This window comes from Bubalus bubalis, chromosome 8, assembly GCF_019923935.1.
Source record: "Bubalus bubalis isolate 160015118507 breed Murrah chromosome 8, NDDB_SH_1, whole genome shotgun sequence".
Classification (NCBI taxonomy): domain Eukaryota; kingdom Metazoa; phylum Chordata; class Mammalia; order Artiodactyla; family Bovidae; genus Bubalus; species Bubalus bubalis.
In genome coordinates, this window is record NC_059164.1 from 76,198,616 (window position 1) to 76,220,703 (window position 22,088).

At 43.2% G+C, this 22,088-nt stretch overlaps 1 protein-coding gene and 1 non-coding gene across 2 annotated transcripts; one reads left to right on the forward strand and one right to left on the reverse strand.

The window, feature by feature from the left end:
- Positions 1-3,640: 3,640 nt before the first annotated feature.
- Positions 3,641-3,713, reverse strand: TRNAE-UUC. Its single transcript has one exon. It is a non-coding gene; the product is annotated as a tRNA-Glu (tRNA).
- Positions 3,714-11,950: 8,237 nt separating this feature from the next.
- Positions 11,951-20,879, forward strand: PURB (purine rich element binding protein B). The gene has a single exon (XM_025291340.3). The coding sequence runs from the start codon at positions 12,410-12,412 to the stop codon at positions 13,322-13,324; it is 915 nt and encodes a 304-aa protein (XP_025147125.1). The 5' UTR covers positions 11,951-12,409; the 3' UTR covers positions 13,325-20,879.
- The last annotated feature ends 1,209 nt before the right edge of the window (positions 20,880-22,088 follow it).

The window sequence follows — 22,088 nt, forward strand, 5'->3', positions numbered from 1 at the left end:
AACTATTCATATTCAATATACTATATATAACTACACACTCTAATTACAACATAAAAATAGATATGCATGTTGATAGAAACTAGAAGGGAACAAGAAAAATAAAAAGGAAAGATTATGTATAATTTTTTTTCACTTTAAACTTCCTTTAATGTTTTAGGAAAGTTTTAATAGATGACACTTTAAAAATATTTCTATCTTCTGAACTAAAGCTTGTGTTCAACAAAGAAACAACTCAGTAGAAGGATAAGAAGGGGGATGTATCATTTGCTAAACCCACTAGGCAGGCAGGAAAATACTGTTTGGAAAGAGAGAGAGAAAGTATAACCCCCTCCCTGGACCGGGAGCTTATCCCTTTTTACTCTGAAGACCAGAGAAGCCAGACTTTGGAAATAAAAGCACATTCAAGGCTCTGATCCATGGCTCTGCCTCTTGGTGTCAGGTTCCATTTTGGGGTAGATTCAGCTACAGCCGGTGGCTTGGGAGCAGATGGTGAGGCAGAGGCTCCAACAGTGGGGATAGCCAGGACCAGGGCTAGAGAAAAACAGGGGTTGGTCTCAGCCACACAGAGTCTGAGATGGAGACAGGACAGGCAGCTCTATCCACCGAGTGAGAGAATCCAACACAGGCAGAAGGTCAAGGGCTCTGGTGAGGACATGACCCATTGGAAAGCAGTAAGAGCTCAGAGTCCCTCAACACTCAAGGACAAGGTGTGACGGGCCACTGGGACCCCAAAGGGGTGGCAGTGGGAGGTGATCAGGGCAGGAGCACAAATAATTGTGTTAAAAATATATACAGAACTCCTAGCCCAATGGAAATGTAGACAAAAACCACAAACAGGCATTTCACCAACAAGGAAACACCTAGAGCCAACAAGCACACAAAGAGATGCCTGGCCTCCTTGTTTTTCTGTTGTTGCTGTTTGTATGTTTTTAAAACTTTTATTTTGTACTGGGATATAGCTGATTAACAACGCTGTGACAGTTTCAGAACAGAGAAGAGACTCAGCCATATATACACACTCATCCATTCTCCCCCAAATTCCCCTCCCACCCAGCCTGTCACATGACATTGAGCAGAGTTCCATGCGCTATATAGTAGGTCCTTGTTGGTAATCCACTTTAAATACAGCAGTGTGTACACATCCATCCCAAACTCCCTAACTATCCCTCCTCCTCTTCCTTCCCCTGCTCCGGCAACCATAAGTTTGTTCTCTAAGTCTGCGAGTCTCTGTTTTGTAAGTAAGTTCATTTGTATCATTTCTTTTTAGATTCCACATATAAGGGATGTGATACAATATTTCTCCTTCTCTGTTTGACTTACTTCATTCAGTTTGACAATCTCCAGGTCCATCCATGTTGCTGCAAATGGCATTATTTCATCCTTTTTAATGGCTGAGTAATATCCATTGTGTATACGTACCACATCTTTTTTATCCATTTTTCTGTTTATGGACATCAAGGCGTTGCTTCCACGTCTTGTCAATTGCAAACAGTGCTGCAAGGAACATTGGGGTGCGTGTATCCTTTCAGATCATGTTTTTCTCTGGGTATATGCCCAGCAATGAGATTTCAGGGTCATATGGTAGCTCTATTTTTAGTTTCTTATGGAACCTCAATACTATTCTCCATAGTGCTTGCCTCCTTGTTAATCAGGGAAATATAAATCAAGGCAGCAAGAAAGAAGCATTTTTCACTTACTCTATGACAAATGAAGAATCTGACAATGCCAAGAGCTAGAGAGGTTGTGGACCAGCAGCCTCTTGAACACGGCCAAGGAGAGTGAAACCAGTGTTAACAACCACCTGGATTTTCCTTGTAAAGGAAACTGCCCCTTGGTGTATTACCCAAGACGAAGCCCCGAACACCTACCCCAGGAAACAAGTTTCAGAGAGTCCTCCAGTCTATTTGTGACAGCAGCCGTGACCCTGATGTCCACCAGCAGAAGGTGAAACAGGGTAGGGGCATTTTCTAGCAGTGAACGTGAATCAACACCAGCTTAAAAAACAAAAGTATCTGGATCTTTATAATATGATGTGTTGTGGAGAAGATGAAGTCCAGGAAGCTACTTAGGTGATGGCTAATTTTATGTGTCAACTTAGCCAGGGCACTGTACCCAGATACCTGGTCAAATTTGTTGTTGTTTTTTAGTCCCTAAGCTGTGTCTGACTCTATCACCTCATGGACTGTAGCCCGTCAGGCTCCTCTGTCCATGGGATTTCCCAGGCAAGGATACTGGAGTGGGTTGCCATTTCCTTCTCCAGGGAATCTTTCCAACCCAGGATTGAACCCATGTCTCCTGCATTGGCAGGCAGATTCTTTAGCACTAAGCCAAATACCAGTCTTGATTCTGTGATGATATTGTGTAGGCGAGATTAATGTTTACATAGTCAACTTTGAATAAAGCAGATTACTATCCATAATGTGGGTGGGCCTCATCCAATCAGTTGAAGGCCTTAAGAAAAAAAAAAAAACCTGGGTTCCCTTGAATAAAGGCTTTCCCTGGTGGCTCAGACAGTAAAGAATTTACTTGCCAATGCAGGAGACACAGGTTCGATCCCTGCTTTGGGAAGATTCCACATTCCTTGGAGCAATTAAGCCTGTAGGGTTGAACTACCAAGCCCACACATTCTAGGCCCAATGAGCCACAGCTCTTGAACCTGTGTGCCACAACTGCTGAAGCCCACACCCCTAGAGTCTGCGCTCAGCGACAATAGAAGCCACTTCGATGAGCAGCCCCTGCTCACCACAACTAGAGAGCACTCTCTCACAGCATCAAGGACTCAGCACAACCAAACAATAAAAAAGCAAAACAAAAATTTTTTTAATATATGGTAGACCAAAGATTTTGATCAATCTAATTCTCTGCATAAAATAAAAGCGTCATACATCAGTATGTATATTATGAATATATGTATATACACATATATGTGTAGATTCGCATTTAAAATTTTGCATAGGAAAAGCTCAAAAGGACAGACACTGCTGTCTCTGGGCAGGGGGTGGGTCTTCATCAGGGAAGAGCTGATGATGCAGTCTAAGTCATTTATATTCTCTTACTTTTGCTTTTCTGTATTTTCCAGTTTCCACAATAAAAAAAATATTTTTTAAAAGAGCTTGCTTCCTAATAACAGGAGGGAAAACTCAGTAACATCACCAGGATGCACAGCTGTAACTTAACTGTGATTGCCTATTGTGTGCTATTTTCATGCAGTACTGAGTGGTCAAAGACATGCGGAGTTGAAGATCTCATTCTTCTTTTCAACTTAATTCTGTTACATATTTACCAAGTGTTCACTGTAAAGGAAACACAAAGATAAGACATGGTCCTACCTTTAAGGAGCTTGCAGACCAGTAGGAAAATAAATCTTGGGAAATAACTGACCACAGAACAGAGCATGTAGAAGCTGTGAGAATACCCTGACTGCTGTGTGTTTCAGCCAAGCAAGGTGGCCCCAAAGCCCAGAGGTGCTTTGAAAACCTTTATGGAAATTCTAAATGGGCAAGTGATCAGTCCAGGAGATTGCATGCTGAAGCAGGCAGTGAAAATGAAAAGGTTACAAGAGGAAAAGGAGGGTAGCAAAATTTATTTGGGATTTTTTTTTTTTTTTTTTGGCTACTCTGCATGGCTTACGGGATCTTAGTTCCCTGACCAGGGACTGAACCTGGGCCCACAGCAGTGAAAGTGCCAAGTCCTAACCACTGGACTGCCAGGGAATTCTTCTATTTGGGATGATTTATACAACATTTCAACAACTTGAGGATTTACTTTTAACTTTTTATTGGACATAATTTCAGACTTAAAGAAAACTTTCAGGACTTCCCTAGTGGTCAGTGGCTGAGACTGCATTCCCAACGCAGGGGTTTCAGGTTCGATCCCTGGTCAGGGAACTAGATTCCACAAGCCACAACTAAGAGTTCACATACTGCAGCTAAAAGTCATGCGTGCTGCAACAAAGATCAAAGACTGTGCATGCTGCAACTAAGACCCAGTTAGTGCAGCCAAATAAAGAAAGAAAAAATTTTTTTAGAAAAGGCCAGTTAGAAACACACAAATCCATTAAAAAAAAAAAAGTTGTGGGGCCTCCCTGGTGGCTCAGTGGTAAAGAATCCACCAGCGAACTCAGGAGACAAGGTTCGATCCCTGGTCCAGGAAAATTCCACACGACACACGCCACACGCCACAGAGCAATTAAGCCGGTGCACCACACTACTAAGCCTGTGCTCTAGAGCCTGGGAGCTGCACTACTGAGCCCACTACTGAGAAGCCTGCACACTGCAACTAGAGAGTAGTCCTCACTCACCACAACTAGAAAAAAGCCTGAGGAGCAATGAAGACCCAGCACAGTCCCCCAAAAAAAGAAGTTGCCAAGTTAGCATAAGGAACTCTATATACTTCACTCATCCTCCAACTGCTAATGTTTTCCCATATCTACTTCGTTGCACTCTGTACATGTGTGTCTTTTTCTGAATCCTTTGAGTGTAAATTACAGCCATGATGCCTGTTTTACTTCTAAATATTTCAGAGTGTATTTCCTAAAAATAAGGATATCCTCTTACAAAGCCACAAGGAAAATGATCAAAATCAGGAAATTAACATTAACACAGTATTATTTTCTGATCTACAAACCTTATTCGGATCTCATCAAGAGTGTTCTTTATGGCAAAGAAATGCCCAAATTGAGTTGTCCCTTCTCTTCATCCTGCAGTCTTCGTCTCTCGTGGCACTGGCATTTCTGAAGTTAGTTTGCAGCCTCTGATTCTGTGGATGTTCGTTCAGTGTAGGTTTGTCAGCTGTTTTCCCCAGACTAGATGCAGGTTCTGTATTTCTGAGAGGAATACTACAGAAGTGATATGTGTCCTTCTCGGTGATTGTATCAAGAGACACCTGAGGTTGATTTATCCCATTCGGGGTGATGTTATCCGTGATCACTTGGTTAGGGCAGTGGCTGCCAAGCTTCTCCAATGCAGGGTTACTGCTTTTCCTTTTGGAATTAACAAGTACTTCAGGGAGATTCTTTGAGACTAGGTCAATATTCACTTTACTCAGCAAATTTTCACTTACTGTTTTTAGTATCCATTGATGATTCTTGCCTGAATCAGTTGTCACTGTGATGATTGCTATTATGCTTCATATTCCATCATTTCTTCTATACTTGTCACTTTGCTTTCTACTGTAAAGAGATTTTCTTTCTCTCAATTACATATTAATATCAGCACATATATATGGAATACATCTTGTTTTATTCACTGGCTCATAATCTGTTACTATTATTCTTTATTTGATGCTTAAATTATCTCAGATTTGGCTAAGAGGGGTGTCCTTTTGACATGTCCCACTTACTTTTTGAGCATTTACTTACTTTCTGACACAAGAGATTCTAGGCTCAACTTGTGCTTTCTCTCCTCCAGCCCTGAAATCAGCCATTTCTCCAGGAAACTCTGGTTCCTTTCAGTACAGAATGGTATTGAGAAACCAAGGTCTGGGTACTAGGAGTGCTCATTGCTCCCAGGGTGTCATTGCTTCTAGGAAGTATGTATATAAATAAATACATCCATACATATGTCTCTGTGTGTACTGCTACATCTCTGTATGTGTCTATTTCCATATTTATCTGTGTGTGTGTTCATATGTTTATTTGTATGTGTATGTGCATGCATGTGCGCATGTCTGTGTAATGAAACCACTAGCTCGTATTGATACCTCTGATTCTAAGCCAGTGCCCTACAGGGCATGTTCTCCTCTTTCCAGGCTACATTCCTAACTTCTACCGGGTAAAGATTTCTTTAAAGGCTGTGGATGGAGTTCAGGTCATTCATCATTACTGCTGGCCCTGGAAACCTCCTTTTCCCTTCCATATGGCCTTGCTTGTGCTCAGCATGGACTTGGGCATTGCCAGTCATTGTCTAACTGAATGAAGGGCAGGCGGAGGAACCCAGCAGGGGCCCGGTTCAGAGCAAGACAGCCTTCTGGAAGATACAGAAGAGGCTGAAGCAGAACCCCTAAGAGCAGGGGGGTAGAACACTGGGATTTTCTGGATGAAATGAGAAGCAGAACAGATGGCTGTTGGCCGGCTCCATGGAAAGACCACAAGTGACCTAAGGGTGCTTAGAAAGGGCAAACCTGTTCCCCATGGCAGCTGGGAGGAGAGTCCTGACTAGAGGCTTTGTGGGCACAGCTGGCTCTAGCTGAGCCACCAGGACAGCTGGGAGGAGGCCCCTCATATCCTCCTGTCACTGAGGAGGCCAGCCCCCTGCTACTTAGGGTGTGAGTGGGTTCAAACACGAGTGACCTGAGTTACAGCCTCCTCAGACCTGCTTATCCATCACCAGCTGATACATTTTCCGACTCTTCTATTTTAGGGATGCCGTTCCTTTTTACAATAATTGTATTTGGGATATCAACTCTCTTGTCCAACAAATGTACCTCCTAAAGAAAGATGAAAGTCCCTCTGGGTTTTATGTTCATGGTCTCTCAACTCAACACTGGGTCTCGGCAGAATGTGGAGCCTGGAGGAGATGTCTGGAGGAAGCTCAGTCACATCCATGAATTACACTCAAAGGGCAAGGCCGTTTGGGGCCCTCATGTGCCAGCTGCACCACTGAATGGTGTGCACACACCTCACCGCTGGGAAGCAGGAGTGAAACAGTGGAGGCCTGCCACATTCCAAAGAACACATAGCTCTTCCAGGGACTCAGGGAGCTACGTGGGAGGTGGTGAATGTGAGGTAAATAAGCTTGACGGGTGTGCAGAAAGCAGTCTCTCAGCCTCTGGGAGTGCCACAAGGGTTTTATTTTTTTAAGGTCAAGAGAAGCTATAAATCAGGGAGGGTTAAGGCTATTGAGTTAAGTCCCAAGGCTGAGAAACGGTACCCCTTGGAACCCAACACCAATGCAAGGAATTGATTTTCTACCTCTTGGAAGACAAAAATCCCTAGAATAAACAGCAGGTGCAGGCCTTCTTCCCAGGCCGGATGCAGCGATCTCTTTAGATTATTCTAGAAGAACACACCTGCTTGCAGACACCCAAACTCAAGAAAACATCCCTGGAGACCCCAACACATGCCAGCCGACTTCTGGGTCCAGAGCATCAGCTGAGATGCATCTGCAAGGTTGGGTGCCCTGTCTGGGAATCACTGTGCCAATGCCCTCAGGGATGGCGCCCCTCCACACTGGATTCTGCTAAGTTCACCTTCTTCTCTTTTTTCCTTCTAGATGGAAAAGGACAGAACAGGCCAGGAGGTCATGCGGCTTCTGAGCAGCTCACAGCAAAAAGGCCGCTATGGATTTGACCACGAATACATTTGACTCCCCACCCCCACCCAGTCTCTCCTGCCTTCCTTGCTGACTCTGGAATCTTCTACCACCTCATCTTCCCCCCTGCTCTGGCATCAGGGCTCATTTAGGTGGTGGGCAGCACTTCGCTTGCTGTGGGGAGTTAGGTTAGCCAGGGCAAGGATGTGCATTCAGACTGAGGTTAAGAAGTGCCTCCCGATGCAAAGTGGGAGACAGTCTATGAAATAAGGCCCCTTTACCCCTCAGATATGTCAATGCCAAGGACACAGACAGAGTGAAACGAGGAAGGGTGAGGGCCCCCTGGATGCAATGGGATCTTCTGTTGCTACAAAGGACATAATTGGGACATTTGGCAATATCTAACTCAAGTCTGTCAATGAACTTCCCTTCCACCTCCCATCCCCATCCCACCCCTCTAGGTTGTCACACAGCATTAGATTTGAGCTCCATGAATCATACAGCAAATTTCCATTTCCACTGGCTATCTACTTTATATATGGTAATGCGTGTTTCAATGCTGCTCTCTCAATTCATCCCAGGCTCTCCTTCCCCACTGTGTCCACAAGTCTGTTTTTTATGTCAGCATCTCCTTTGCTGCCCTGTAAATAGGACCATCAGTACCATCTTTCTGACTTACTTCACTTGGTATTACAGGCTCTAGGTTCACCCACCTCGCTGTGTTCATTTCTTGTTTTTGATCACTATACTCTGGTTGGCAAGAGAAAAATCCTTACTTTGGGAAAGAGATGCTAAAGGGCATCACACAAGTGATTCTCAAATGGTTCAGGAGGAAGAAAAACTAGAGAAAGAGAGGTGATGAGGCAAATGTGGTACCATTTGGGGGATCTGGGTGAGAAGGACTATTCCTCAACTGTTCTGAGTTTCAACTTTAAGCATAATAGGAAAAAATAACAGGAAAACAAAGGCGTGACCTACAATGTCTGACCCCTTTCTCCTTCTCCTGGCCTGAAACCAGGAGAAGGCTCTGGCCATCTGAGGACACTGGCCCCTAGCCTCCTCCCCCACCCCCCTGACTCACAGGTCTCCCCAGCCCTGGCAAGGCTCGCTGCCATCTGCTGCCTCCTGCTCAGCCTCCAAGCTGCTCCAAGTGGCTGGAGACAGTGTGCTTCTGCCCTGGTCTTAGCAGGATTCTGAGCTGTTTAGGGATTCTCATCCCAGCCAAGCCTCACAGGTCTTCTCGGCCTCCTTCTTGGCATATGGCCTTGCTCTTGGGCACTGGAGCAGACGCAGGAACAGCTCCAGCTTCTCTGCTGTCCACCAGAAGCTCCTGTGTCTCTCCTCCACTCTCCCTGGTATCATGAGCAAAAGGACAGATTCTTGCCTCCCATGGCCCAGCCACACCTCCTATACCCATCTCCAGGTTCATGCTTTTCTTTGTTGGTTACTATTCCACATGGCACTAGCAGTAAAGAACCCGACTGCCAGTGTAGGAGACATAAGAGACAGGAGTTTGATCCCTGGGTCAGGAATATCTCCTGGAGGAGGAAATGGCAACCCACTCCAGTATTCTTGCCTGGAGAATCCCATGGACAGAGGAGCTTGATGGGCTACAGTCCACGGGGTCACAAAGAGTCGGACACGACTGAACGACTAACACACACAATCCCCTCTGTCACCCGGGCAGCTCTTGAACCCATAGTCCTGCCCTCGCTAGCACTGTAACATATGGCTTCCATGCTCTCCCCCAAGGTGGCAGCGTCAAAGACAGAATTTAGAATTGGAGACTTGAGCTGCAGCCTCTGCTCCACTCCTTAAGAGCTGTGTGATTCTCCACATATTTCTAGGATGGGCAGGAAACGTTTGTCAGGTTCAGTGTGAACTGTGACACCTGACCCCTGGCCTCATTCTCTCCCCATCTTTCTCACTTGTCCTTGTTTTCTCTATTCGGCCTTCTGGGAGCTGATGTCAAATCCATGCTGTCTGCTGGCAGCTCCCAAACCAGCATTTCCACAGGTGCCCCTCGTCTTGACTCTGCTTCTCTGGGTCCCACAGCTGTTTGGACACTCCCCGCCCAGCACCCAGCTGGCTGCTCAGACTTCACATGCCAGTACTTAAGATTCACACTCACTCATGCTGGATTTGCCAAAAGGCAGTCCCAACAAGTGCTTAAGGCCACCAAGAGGTAATAAACTTCCCAGGGAAGAATTTGGTATTCCAAAAATGCATCAAAGCAGTTCTTCCTGTTGGGTCCTGTCTATTGTGAATTTCATAGGGGAGGAAAACCTCACATTTGCAGCACCTGAATCTCTGAAGTCTTAGATCAGTGCTCTTACCATCTCAAACAACAGCCTTGAGAGCAGTCACTCAGAACACACACTCTAAAACCACCCTTCACTCCTCTCCCCCGTCTACACATCCAGTTTTTAAATCTGGTCCTTTCTCATGTCCTCAAAGCCCCAGTGGCTCCTTCCCACTCAATCAGCTGCATCCAGCCCCCGCTGGCTTGGGTCTGCCAGGTGGTTGCTGCCTCCTGACTAAGCCGACCCATGCTATCCTCTGCCATGGTCCCCTCCTCTCTGTCACGCTCCTGTTCACATAGCTCCAGGAGCTCCCCCTCAACTCAAGCCCAGTCTCCTGCCAACAAGTGAAGGCCTCCCCACTGGGCCCAGGTTTAACTGCCTCCAACTCTTTTGTTCACCACCCACTCCTCACAGACTTTGGGCTCCAGCCAAACTAGACTTTTCACCATCTGGGAACACATGTTCCCTCTGCCCAAAATAACCTACATTCATCTCCACCTGTCGAGATCTGTCCTTGAAGGGTTATTTAATAAATAGTACTGGGACAATTGGTCATTTGAAGGAAATTTTTTAGATTCTTCACTTGATACTATTCACCAAAATGTATTCAAGATAAACTAGAGTTAAAGATGAAATAAAAATATATGATATAATCACACCTATTAAAAATTGAACTGTAAAAAGTCTGGAAAATGTATAATTTTCAAATAGATAAAAAGGGAGAAGATGCTAAGCTTAAAATCCAAGAATGAAATTTCAAAGGAAACAAAGCAGGAACTTCCCAGGTAGTCCAGTGGTTAAAACTTGCATTCCCAATGCAGAGGGCACAGGTTTCATCTCTGGTTGGGGAACTAAGATCCCGCACAGCACAGACAAAAAAAGGAAATAAAACAATATGTCTAACTCATTAAATAGGATTTGACATTAAAACTGAACTGATAAGGAATGAATATATGGGTAGAAAGTCCTTCACATGAACTGAGTGTTGGGGTCCCCTATGCAGAAAGTGGTTTGGTTAGCAAGAAATTAGAGAAGGAGCTTCATGGACATCTTTTATGAAGGTTAAGTGATGCCTGACATCAGATTTCTTCCCTAGGGATTTCATATGTCCAAATTCACTCCAAGACTGAAATGTTCAAGACCCCAAATTTGATGCTTTCCCCTGGACTCTTCTGTGTTTAGTTGAGAGGTATTACTCTAATTTTGTTTGTTAAGGTCTTTTTTATGAATCAGGACGAAGAGTGATTAAACACTTGGGGAGGGGCTGCCCAGTGGTTAGGTCTCAGAACTTCCAGCATAGGGAACACAGGCGGGAGAAGTAATATCCCTCATGACACATCCAAAAAAAAGAAAAAGGAAAACTTGGGGAGTGCTTCTTCTGTGCCAGGTGAAGTGCTTTATGTGCATTATCTCACTTAATTCTTATAGCAACTCCACAAGATAGTTACTATTATTCCTATTTAACAAGTTATGCAACTAAGGCTTAAGAGGTTAATTGACGTACCCAAAACCTCACAACTAGTATGGGATTCAGACCCAGGCAGAATGACTCTTAGCACACACCTCCCCCCATCAAAAGATACACATTTTACTTTTTTTTTTTTTTTTTTTTTAATATTTATTAGGCTGGGCTTCCCTGGTGGGTCAATTGGTAAAGAAGCCGCCTTCAACGCGGGAGACCTGGGTTCAATCCCTGGGTTGGGAAGATCTCCTAGAGAAGGGAACAGCTACCCACTCCAGTATTCTGGCCTGGAGAATTCTATGGACTGTACAGTCCATGGGGTTGCAAAGAGTAGGACACGACTGAGCGACTTTCACTTTCACTTTATTTGGCTGTTGCCGGTCTTAGTTGCAGCATTGAGATCTTTAGTTACCAAAAGTGAACTCTTGGTTGAAACATGTGGGATCTAGCCCCCTATATTGGGAGCATAGAATCTCAGCCACCAAACCACCAGGAAGTCCCACTGTTCACTTTTTAAATCCATTCCTGTTTCTCCACACAATGTAACACATGAAACAAGTATTCTTCCAAGTTAACGTGTAAAACGGTTACCAGTCCCTGTACATACGTGCTTCATAAAAATTAACTCCTTTCCTAAACTCTCCATCCCCACTACCACTACTGAGTTCAGGCCATCATTTTATCTTACGCCACTGAGACGGTGATGATGATGTTACCAAGCATGTTCCAGGCACTCTGTACAGTATTCCACGAACTAAGAGTACGTATTTATTGAGCACTCACTATAATTCAGTCATTATGCTAAATATCACTCACGGATTCTTATACAGCAATCCTATTAGGTTAGTTTTGTTTTGAGTACCCCAACATCTTCCTCCCTTTAATTCCTCTTTCGTAAATAATAACTGTACTCCGGTATAATCTCCCTAGAATAAACCACATTTATTTAAACCGTAATTTGAATCACTTTCGGCTATCTGTAAAACCACCACCACAAACAAGATGCAGACTGTTTCCGTCGCCCGTAAGCTTCCCGAGTTCCTTCCCAGTTTGGGTCTCCAGGATCCCCAAACCCCCGCGGACCCGTGACGTCACTGCCCTGCGCCCCGCAGCCGCCGCCTTGCGCGGCGCTTCCGGCAACGAGAACGTGGGGGCGGAGCGGGGCGGCGTCACGGAGGCGCGCGCCGGAAGCTGGCCCGGCGGAAGTGGCGGGGCGGGGCGCGGGGGCGATGGGGGGGCGGCGGCGGCGGCTGCCGGCGATGAACAGCGGGAGCGCGTGAGCGGGCCGGCGAGCGAGGCTGGGGGGCCCGGGAGAGCGAGCCGCAGGGCGGAGGGCAGGGGCGCGAGCGCGGCGGGCGGCGGGCGGCGGCCTGGGCGCGGCGGCGGCCGAGAAGATGGCGGACGGCGACAGCGGCAGCGAGCGCGGCGGTGGCGGGCCCGGCGGCTTCCAGCCCGCGTCCCGCGGCGGCGGCGAGCAGGAGACGCAGGAGCTGGCCTCGAAGCGGCTGGACATCCAGAACAAACGGTTCTACCTAGATGTGAAGCAGAACGCCAAAGGCCGCTTTCTCAAGATCGCCGAGGTGGGCGCGGGCGGCTCCAAGAGCCGCCTCACGCTGTCCATGGCGGTGGCCGCCGAGTTCCGTGACTACCTGGGCGACTTCATCGAGCATTACGCGCAGCTGGGGCCCAGCAGCCCGGAGCAAGTGGCAGCGGCGGCGGGCGCCGAGGAGGGCGGTGGGCCGCGGCGCGCGCTCAAGAGCGAGTTCCTGGTGCGCGAGAACCGCAAGTACTACCTGGACCTCAAGGAAAACCAGCGCGGCCGCTTCCTGCGCATCCGCCAGACGGTCAACCGCGGCGGCGGTGGCCCGGGACCCGGTGGCCTGCAGAGCGGCCAGACCATTGCGCTGCCCGCGCAGGGCCTCATAGAGTTCCGCGACGCGTTGGCCAAGCTCATCGACGACTACGGCGGCGAGGATGACGAGCTGGCGGGGGGCCCGGGCGGCGGCGCCGGAGGCCCTGGGGGCGGCCTGTACGGGGAGCTCCCAGAAGGCACTTCCATCACGGTAGACTCCAAGCGTTTCTTCTTCGACGTGGGCTGTAACAAGTACGGAGTGTTCCTGCGTGTGAGCGAGGTGAAGCCGTCCTACCGCAACGCCATCACGGTCCCTTTCAAGGCCTGGGGCAAGTTCGGGGGCGCGTTTTGCCGATATGCGGATGAGATGAAAGAGATCCAGGAACGGCAGAGGGATAAGCTTTATGAGCGACGCGGCGGAGACGAGTCAGAGGGAGAGGAGGTGGATGAGGATTGAAACGCGCGGCTTCCTCCCTTACGGGCCTCCCCACCCCACCACCGTCTCCTTGGCTAGAGAACTCCCCTTCCTGTTCATCCCCATTGAGCTAGTGGAGGGGAAGCAAGGGAGGCCCCGGAGGGGGAAAACAAAATTTTAAATAATATAGTTAATTAAGAGAAATAACCATAAGAGAACAGTCAGGACAATTAGAGAAAAGCAGTAAAGTTCCAAGGAATTGACAGTAATCTGCAAAGAGAGGACAACAGCGTCTCCTCACCTGAGCAGAAGTCTCAGCTTCTCTTCCTTCCCAGCTAAGGTTCCTAAATCCATCAGGATAACCCTGGATGGGATAGATCCTTGCACGCTGGCCAAGGAACACCTCATCAGTTACCCAGACCCGTTGATGACAGCTCAATTTGTGTTATATTTGGGTAACTTGATCTAAAGATCTTTCTAGACCTCATTGTTGTAGTGTCTATCCCTTCACCTCCATTGAAATCAGCGTTTTGGATCTAGATCTTCATGGAATTCTTGTGAAGAGAGAGGCCTTTGCAGTTACCCAGTCCTGAGGGTACAAGTTTCATGAAAAGGAATGCAACTTTACATAATCATAGACAGGGCAAAATAAGAATTAAAGAAGCCACCAGGGACAGAAACAAATTGGATCCATTTTTAAATGGTTTTGCATAGAACCTGGACCAAGGCCCATGTCTTGTCTTTGCAGAATTATTTTCCGGGATGCAAATGGATTCAGATGTCAATCCTTGAACTAGAATCCCTTACTATAATGTTTTGGAAGTTGGCAGATATTTTTCAAAGATAAAAGCAGTTTTACATTGGGGGTTGCTGAGGTAGGCACAATAAGAAATCAGGCATAAAGCACAAGGAAAACTGTTTGAGTGGATTGGTTGCTGCTCACTAAAGTTTTTCCCCGATCTCCAAATATGGAGGTCATGGCTTAGATATGAATGAGAGCCAGATACCCGTGGCTCCACCGTGTGAGCCAGTGAATTATGGCTAATTCGGCTGTTTCGGCCACTGGTTGGCTGGATTTTAAACCATAAAACTTGGACATCTTTACAAAAGGAACATTGTGGCTACAAGCCTGAGCTTTAATGGAATATAAGTCCACACAGAAAAGTTGAAAGTAACCAAAACTGAAGTCATCTACCTTCAGTTTAATCTGTGGATTTGTTCAAATACTAAAGATCCTCAGGTCCAGAATTCCAGCATCATTTATTCTTTTAAAATAAATTTTTAAGAACTTGGTCCATTGTATCAGTACCTCACAATCAAAGTTGGCAAATGATGGATGAGTGATTCAAGCAGCGTGCCCTTTGAAGCTGAAATCCATTTGAATGGAGCTGAAATGAACGTGAATATGCTGACTATATCCTGGAAGCATTTTTATACCATCTTGAAATTTCAACAAACTGGCTTTTGCCAGTTTATCCAGCTGTCTTTCAAGAATAAAAGTTGGGGTTTTCAAGGATCGCCTCTTCTATATTTTAAATGGATTTTCAGTATGATTTTTACTAATCAAGTTAATCCCACCCCATCAAAAGGTATTCCTAGAAGTGTCATAGACCTAGGTAACTTTGAATTGAATGGGAGCTAATGGTCTTTCCAAAGTTTTCAGGTATACTTTGTGCGACACCTTCTCAACAAGGAGGCAAGTAACCCCACCTCCACAATCTTAGTTTCGTTTTTTTTTAAACTGCATGCCTGCCCTTTATTTGAGCTGCCTTTTAATTTATTGCATACCTTTTTATTATCTTATTTTGGTATTATTCAACCTACAATCTTTTTGTATTTATTGGGAAATAAGTAATATACAAAAAGGTCGTTTTCATGAATTGTGGCTGAGAGGGAGGGAATAATTGTGTATATAAAATTAGGCTTTTTTAAAAAATTAGATTTGATTCAGAATATCATTGATGTTAGATTTTTTTGTTTTTGTTTTTAAAAAGTGGAAGAGCCACAAACATTGGTGCCCTTTTCAGACTATTTCTCTACTCATCATCCACAGTAGACTTTTTAAACAGATTTTTTTTAAGCTTTTCTTTTTTAAAAAAAAATTTTCTCCGTTGCAAAGAATGTTTCCTAAATTGTATGGGAGCAATAGTATTTTTGATGTTTTAATGACATCTGTATACTTGTACTGTATTTTGTACTACAAGGCAGCTGTTTTCAATAATGTCCTGCTGTATTTACCTATGTGTTTTGAGTGTTTATTTCTTTGCTGCGGAGAACAAATCCCTAAATAGTTTTAGTAAAGGGGCTGAGAAGATAGCATTATTAGGTTTGCATAAACTGTTTATAAGTTTCAAACTCTGAGGCAGCAATGAAGATTAAAGTTGCAGCTCTTAGTTGATTGCTGTAACTTTTTCATTTTCAAAACATGTATAATTCCTGTATAGACCAACTTGTTTTCCTGCTTCAGTGGTGGTTCTATTGCTCAGCTGCAGTGAGCCAGTTCAATTTTGCAAAGGTGCAGTACCTCTCCTTTTTAAGGGGTTGGTTTATTCTTTTTTCTTTTCTTTTTGTTTGGCTGAATTGCAGTAACTAGCCTTGCCTTTCTACTCTGTAGAAATGACAGGGTCTTCACAATCCTTCACCAGTGGCTACTAAGCTATAATTAGCTGAATAGAAAGAATGTGGAAGTGGTCTGAGGCATATAGAGTATATGCCAAGAACACTACCATATATGGCATCAGCTTTGGTTACCAGAGAAATTTTCTTAGTCATTAGACCATATAACAGTAATATATCATATGTAAATCTTTAGATATCAATTTGAGAATCCTCCAAAAAAAGGAGCAAAGAATGCATAAGCTATGTGTTGGAAAAAGTAATTTATATTAAAATTTTGACCTGCCTATGTAAGATTAAATGGTAAATGTCATAGTGGTGGGTTTTTAAGTCTTAACCAATCTCAAAGGTTTGTTTCTCCTGCAGGGGGTGGTTCATGGCCTCTCTTCTCACTGCAGGAAGATTACAGGAGGATGTGGATTAATTGTAGCATTCACTGATCCTCATTCAGTACTAGGGACAATAGAAATCTGCAAAGCACAGACTACACTTTCGGTGTGTGCTTTGTTAAACAAAGTGATATTAACAGGCTGGCTTTCAGAACTCATTCATAAATACTGCCTATTAAAGGAAATGATCTTTGTTAATTCCAGTCAGAAAATAGCATTATACACACTATGGGAAAGCAATTTTGTGTTTTGTCTTTCAGCCACTACTATGAACAGTGATTTAGGACTGTTTTTCAACTTTGGCAAACATCCCAGCTGATCATGTGTTCAAAACAGTCATATTCCTGAGAAGTAGGAAACTAAAATTCTTTTTCGGAGAATTGGTAGAATGTCTGTTTCTCAAACTGCTGCAGACACAAGAAATTTTAAGAACAAAATCAAAGGATCAAAAATTTGTGATGAGATACTACTCTTGCCTTCTGGTTTCTATTGTCCCTACCTTTCATTCAAGTAGAATGGCAGTTCTAGTCAGCAAAGAAAGTTTTCAGTGCATATGCTGCACAGTACACAGTGTAAGTCTGTATGGCACCAAAAATCAAAGTGAAAACCAAACCAAAAACCCAGACACCCTATGTTACTATGGGAGGCATGCAGGTGGTATAAATGACTGTAGCTGTGATACACACATGGCTACTCGTCAAGTCACTTTCCATAATTATTTACTGCAAAATGATTGAGGCTTTGGTGCAGGCAGGCTGTTAACCTATTGCTTCCCTGTTACCTCTCTATCACTTTGCAATAAATTGCAGGTCTTTTAAGAGATTCAAGCTTCAGTTTTCTCAAAAAACAAAACAATTATCCTGACTTATCTGAAAATGCAGGGTTGTGGGCAAAAGAGGCTGGTTATAATAATGCCCTCATATTGAGTGGTCTGTAAATGGCTGCACACTTCAGGCACTATAGTTGCTGAGAATGCTTTGTTAAATGTGACCTTGACTGGCTTTACAGGGGGTAGAATGTGCTCTCCACAAGGTATTAAAAGGTAACTACCCATTTGTGTCTACCTTGCTCTTGAGGTGGATGAACTTGAGAAGCTTGAGTGTGTAAGCCATGCACATAGGTATTCTTCACTGTAAATTTTGTTTTCATTTTTAACCCAGTTATGGTACTTTGTCCAATGCACAGCTGATCTCTCAGTAGATATTCATTTGAGAATAGTGTGGCCTTGATCTGTGAGAAGGGGAAGGAGAGAAGTGACTTTTTGCTTATGTAAAAATGACTCTTTGTCGAGAGGCATTCTGTAGCACTCTTGGTATCTAATGTGGTCGGTCTCCTTGTTTATTGGGGAAAGTTAATGTTTTTGACCCTGGAGTTATTAATTCAATTGAGTTGTCTTCTATTTTTAGGAAGTATCAGAATTGCTCTGATAAGTAAGAAAGTAGACTGCTTTGATGTACAATCTCAGGTTTTAGAATACATATAGTGGTGTAAAATTCCACTGTTAACTCTTAAAACAATTTTAATTTAGTATACCCTAAAAGTCACCTGCATAAGGCCTGTTCAAAGAGCAGCGCCTCCCATCTTTTTGCTCCTTTTCCATTTTGTACTTCACTTGAGAAAGTGTCAAGTGATTTTTTTCCTTGTATATTTCCATTTTAGCCCTGACATATTTCTCAAAGATAAAGCACTTTTTGATCATGAAATACATGGAATCTGTGTGTGATGTGGATCATGGTTTCTCAGGCTCCCCTAGATAATTTGCTTTTGAATATTGTTTTAACTCTGTATAAGAAAAGTAGAAATCTTTGCTAATGTTAGAAAGTTTGTATTACTGATCTAGAATGCATTTTGCTAGTTTCCAATGGACGGGAGAGTAAACAATGCTGCATTCACAATTTAATAAGTTACTTTCCCTTGAGCCTTAAGGTAACTTTTTTTTTCTGTCAATACGGCACTGAAGTTACAGTAAATGAATGAAATTGCCAGTTTTCAGGGTTGGTTTTAGAGTACTGTAAATCGATTAGGTGTCTTCCTAAACAGTTACTATTCCCGTTGAATAAACTGGATAATGGGGCGGGGGGGCGGGTGGTGATTGTTTGTAGAAAAAGAAAAAAAGAACCACATTTACCTAAAAAATATATGTATAGACACACAAAAGTACATGACAGTGCCCATTTGGAATTCCAGGCATAAGGTGGAAATGGACATTATCACCTCATTTCCCCTGTTTTTAATCTAGAAAAACAAAGTCATTAATTTTCAAATGGTAACACCCAGAAGCTTCAAGAGAGAGTGGACTGTTGAATGATGACTTCTCTTGATATGTTTACCTGCTATTCAGTTAAAGTCGCTGTTCGCAGCCCTCAGTCTTAAAACTTAGTTTCATTACTGATGGATTTAACAGACTCTTATTTAATAAATGTGGTCCAATTGTCAGGATGAAAATTAAATTTGAAAAATACTGCGTCATGAAGACATTAGTAATTTCTAGATATCTAGAAATTGATATCTAGTTGATATCTGTACCCCGATCCAAGTTAAGACCTTTATGAATGTATTTTATATTTCCTAATGAAATAGGGAATATGCCATCAATGTTATCGCCTTTATTTGCAACCTTTTACTCTTCATTTGAAAATTAACTCATGCCTCTTGAATTAGACATTGCAATGGGGATAGGTAAAGCTATGTTAAAATAACAGCAAATGCTGTATTGGTAGTGTCACTGCTTAGTAGGACTTCTAATTACAGCCTCCTGTAAAAAGCTTTATTTGATGCAGAAATGTTATTTTTTTCCATAGGTGATTCTAACATGGTTTGATAAAAGAATATGACTGTACTTTATTAACATGGAATTTTGAGTCTAGGAGCAAATTTCATTTTCCCCATATTATATATATAAAATGCCTACTGACATGGATAAGAGAGGGCTGATCATACCTTTAGTGTGATGAAATGTGGGCCCAGAGTATTGGAGAGAAAGCAATAAACCTATCCAAGTTCATTGTCCACTAGCATGTTGAAGAAGACATGAGTTTGTCTTTTTTTTTTTTTTCTTCCCTACTTCAAAGACATCAGTGAGTAAATCTTTCAAGAAAATTTATGTAGATTGTCTCATTTCTTAAACTCATCCCCATTCTTGCCCTATATTACAAGATCAAGCTGGCTCAAAAAGTCTTTATTATACATATTTGGAAGTAGAGTGGCAAGTGGTAGATTTCTTCCCTTTTAAAATTCCTTTTTCAAGGACATACATAACTGCAGGTAGAGAAATAAAATTGAAAAACAGAAACATTTGTAGAAATTTGAGAGTTGCATCTTAAACTGTTCAGATATGAGGCATAAACCCTTTTCTCCTAGCCCACATGTCACTTCTGTTTCAAAAGCTGCCTGTATTCCTAGAAGCTAATAGATTGGGCAGAAGTCCAGAAACTGATTTTAAATAAGTACAGGGCATATTTGAGAGCTGTGCATGTTACAGTAGCAGGCAAGTAAATTTGAGTTTTTTCCCACTGATTATCAATAATTGGAATAATAACTGTGGTTATCAGTATATTTGGGTTTCTCTTTTTCTAAAGTTCTAAAATGATTAGTATTTATTCTGTCTTGCACCTCTATGCAGATGTTTTTCCAAGTCCATTTTTTGAAGTCTGTCTATTTTCTGACATATTTCCAAATAACACACTTTCTATAGTAACCTTCACTGCCAGTCAGATCTACCAGGGGCTTCCTTAGACTAGATGATTCTTCATTCCAAAGTTGGGACTGATGTCCTGCCCATAGAGAATCTACAGACATAATTAGAATGAATTAAAACCAAATCTTGATAGCAGGAGACAGAGCTTCCTGATCTAGATGTACAACTAGAGTTTAGGTTGGAAGTTACTTTAAAGAGGGTTTTTTGGGATGTCTTCAGTCTCTGTAAATATCCAAATGCTTGTGCATTGTAAACCAAGTGTGTACTCCTATGTATGAATTTGTAGAACTGATTTCTGCTTCAAGAGAAGCTGCACCTTTAATTTTATAAGGTCCCCTCCACCTGTTACCCTATAAATATTTGTAAATAGAACACTAAAATTTGTAGTGATAGGATCAATTTGGGAATATCTGCTGAGAGACCAAAAAGTTCATTTTTTTAAGTACCTTGGTTAAAGAGTAAAGATTATTCCTCTTATTTTTTAAAAGAAGAATGCACTTTAACAAACACAGCTGCATGGGCAATTCAAACAAATCCGTGAAGTGCAGTACCCATTCAGAACTCATACTTCCTGGAAACCATTCAAAAGCATAGTCTAGACGGGCTGTTGATCTCACTGCCTGGAGGTTGAAGCTGATTCCGGTCAATTTTGAGACGAGCAGGGCTGCTTCAAAAGAACAATGTGAATACAGCCAAAAGCTTCAGTCAGTCTGTAAAATGGCGGGTCCCGTATTTACCACTAACTAGCAAAACTGACAGAAAAACTCATAGAGAAAAAAGAATCCTTACTGCTGGTGTGCACTCCTTACAATAACAGACTTTTGCAAATGGAGTTTTACAGTCTATATTTAAAAAATTGTATGTTTGTAACAAATAAAGTATGCGGAAACGTGAATGACAGTCTTGTGCTGGTTGTCTCTCATTTAAGGAATTACGTGTTGACTGGGAGGGAAATAGCACACACCCTCTACTGGGGTTCATAAATGGGTCTGGAATTGGGTGAGTTTCCACTTGAAGTGATTTAAAAGCTGTTTGCACATTTCATCTGAGATACAGCCATTTAGTTCCAGACCCTCTGGGTTTGCATAACCCTTTTCTAGTTAGTAAGCAGTCTGTGGAGTAAATCAAAGTTGCAAATGGTTTCATGCTTTGGTTCATATTCCAGAGGAAGTGCTTGTTGCTTCCCCTAATTTCTTCCTATTCTACCTGCTCTTAGGCCCTATCACTTCAAATGGCTGTAAAGAAACTCATGTGTTCACTTGTCATTTATCATAACTAACTGCTTAGAAAGTAGGTTAAGCCAGTGTTATATAACCCAAGCTAAAGGAAAAATAAAAATTTTGTATTGATAGATCCTGGCTGTGGTTCCAAACTTTTTGGTCTCAGGAACCCTTTTACTTCCTTAAAATTCACTAAAGACCTTCAAGGAGCAATCCTATTTCAGGCCTGTATCAATTGATACCTATCATATGAAAAAGAACTTTTTTAAGACAACAGTACACATTCCATCTGCCTCAAAGCAGTGACATCACATCATTTAGCCTCTGGAAAACAGTATAAACTTGTGAGAATGAAAGTGAACAAAGCAGCTAACAATTGGGAAAGTAGTTTACACTTCTGGACTCCCTGAAGGTCTTGGGGCTGCTGGAGGTTTCTGGATCACTCTTAGAGACCCGCTGAACTAGCCTGGTTATATGAATTATGCTTTTATATAACATATATATGTTGCCTAAGTTACCCACACGAAGTCCACTTAAACCCCCAAGTAACTAAACTTGAGAAAAGTTTGCAAATGGAATCATCAAGCATTGCATTGGTAGTCCCCTCGCTGGGGAAATGTGTGGCTTTTATTAGCAGAGAGAACCCTTTCGTGTGCATCAGTCACCTCCTTCTGTCCCCTCCCCCCAACCACCACCAGCCCGGCTGTTTCAAGTTTCTGAGCAGGTTTGGGTGTAACCTGAGAAGCTGTATTTCTAACAAGTTCCCAGGTGCTGCTGCTGCTGGTTGAGGATCACACTTTGGGATTCTGCAGCAGAAATCATGAAAGTTCTAGGAAAAATTAGCTATTGCCACCAATTTAAGGTGGCAAGAGGTCAGGAAGCCT

Bases quoted from the DNA above. Each gene is read 5' to 3' on its own strand.
- PURB (XM_025291340.3), top strand. From the start codon at position 12,410: ATGGCGGACGGCGACAGCGGCAGCGAGCGCGGCGGTGGCGGGCCCGGC.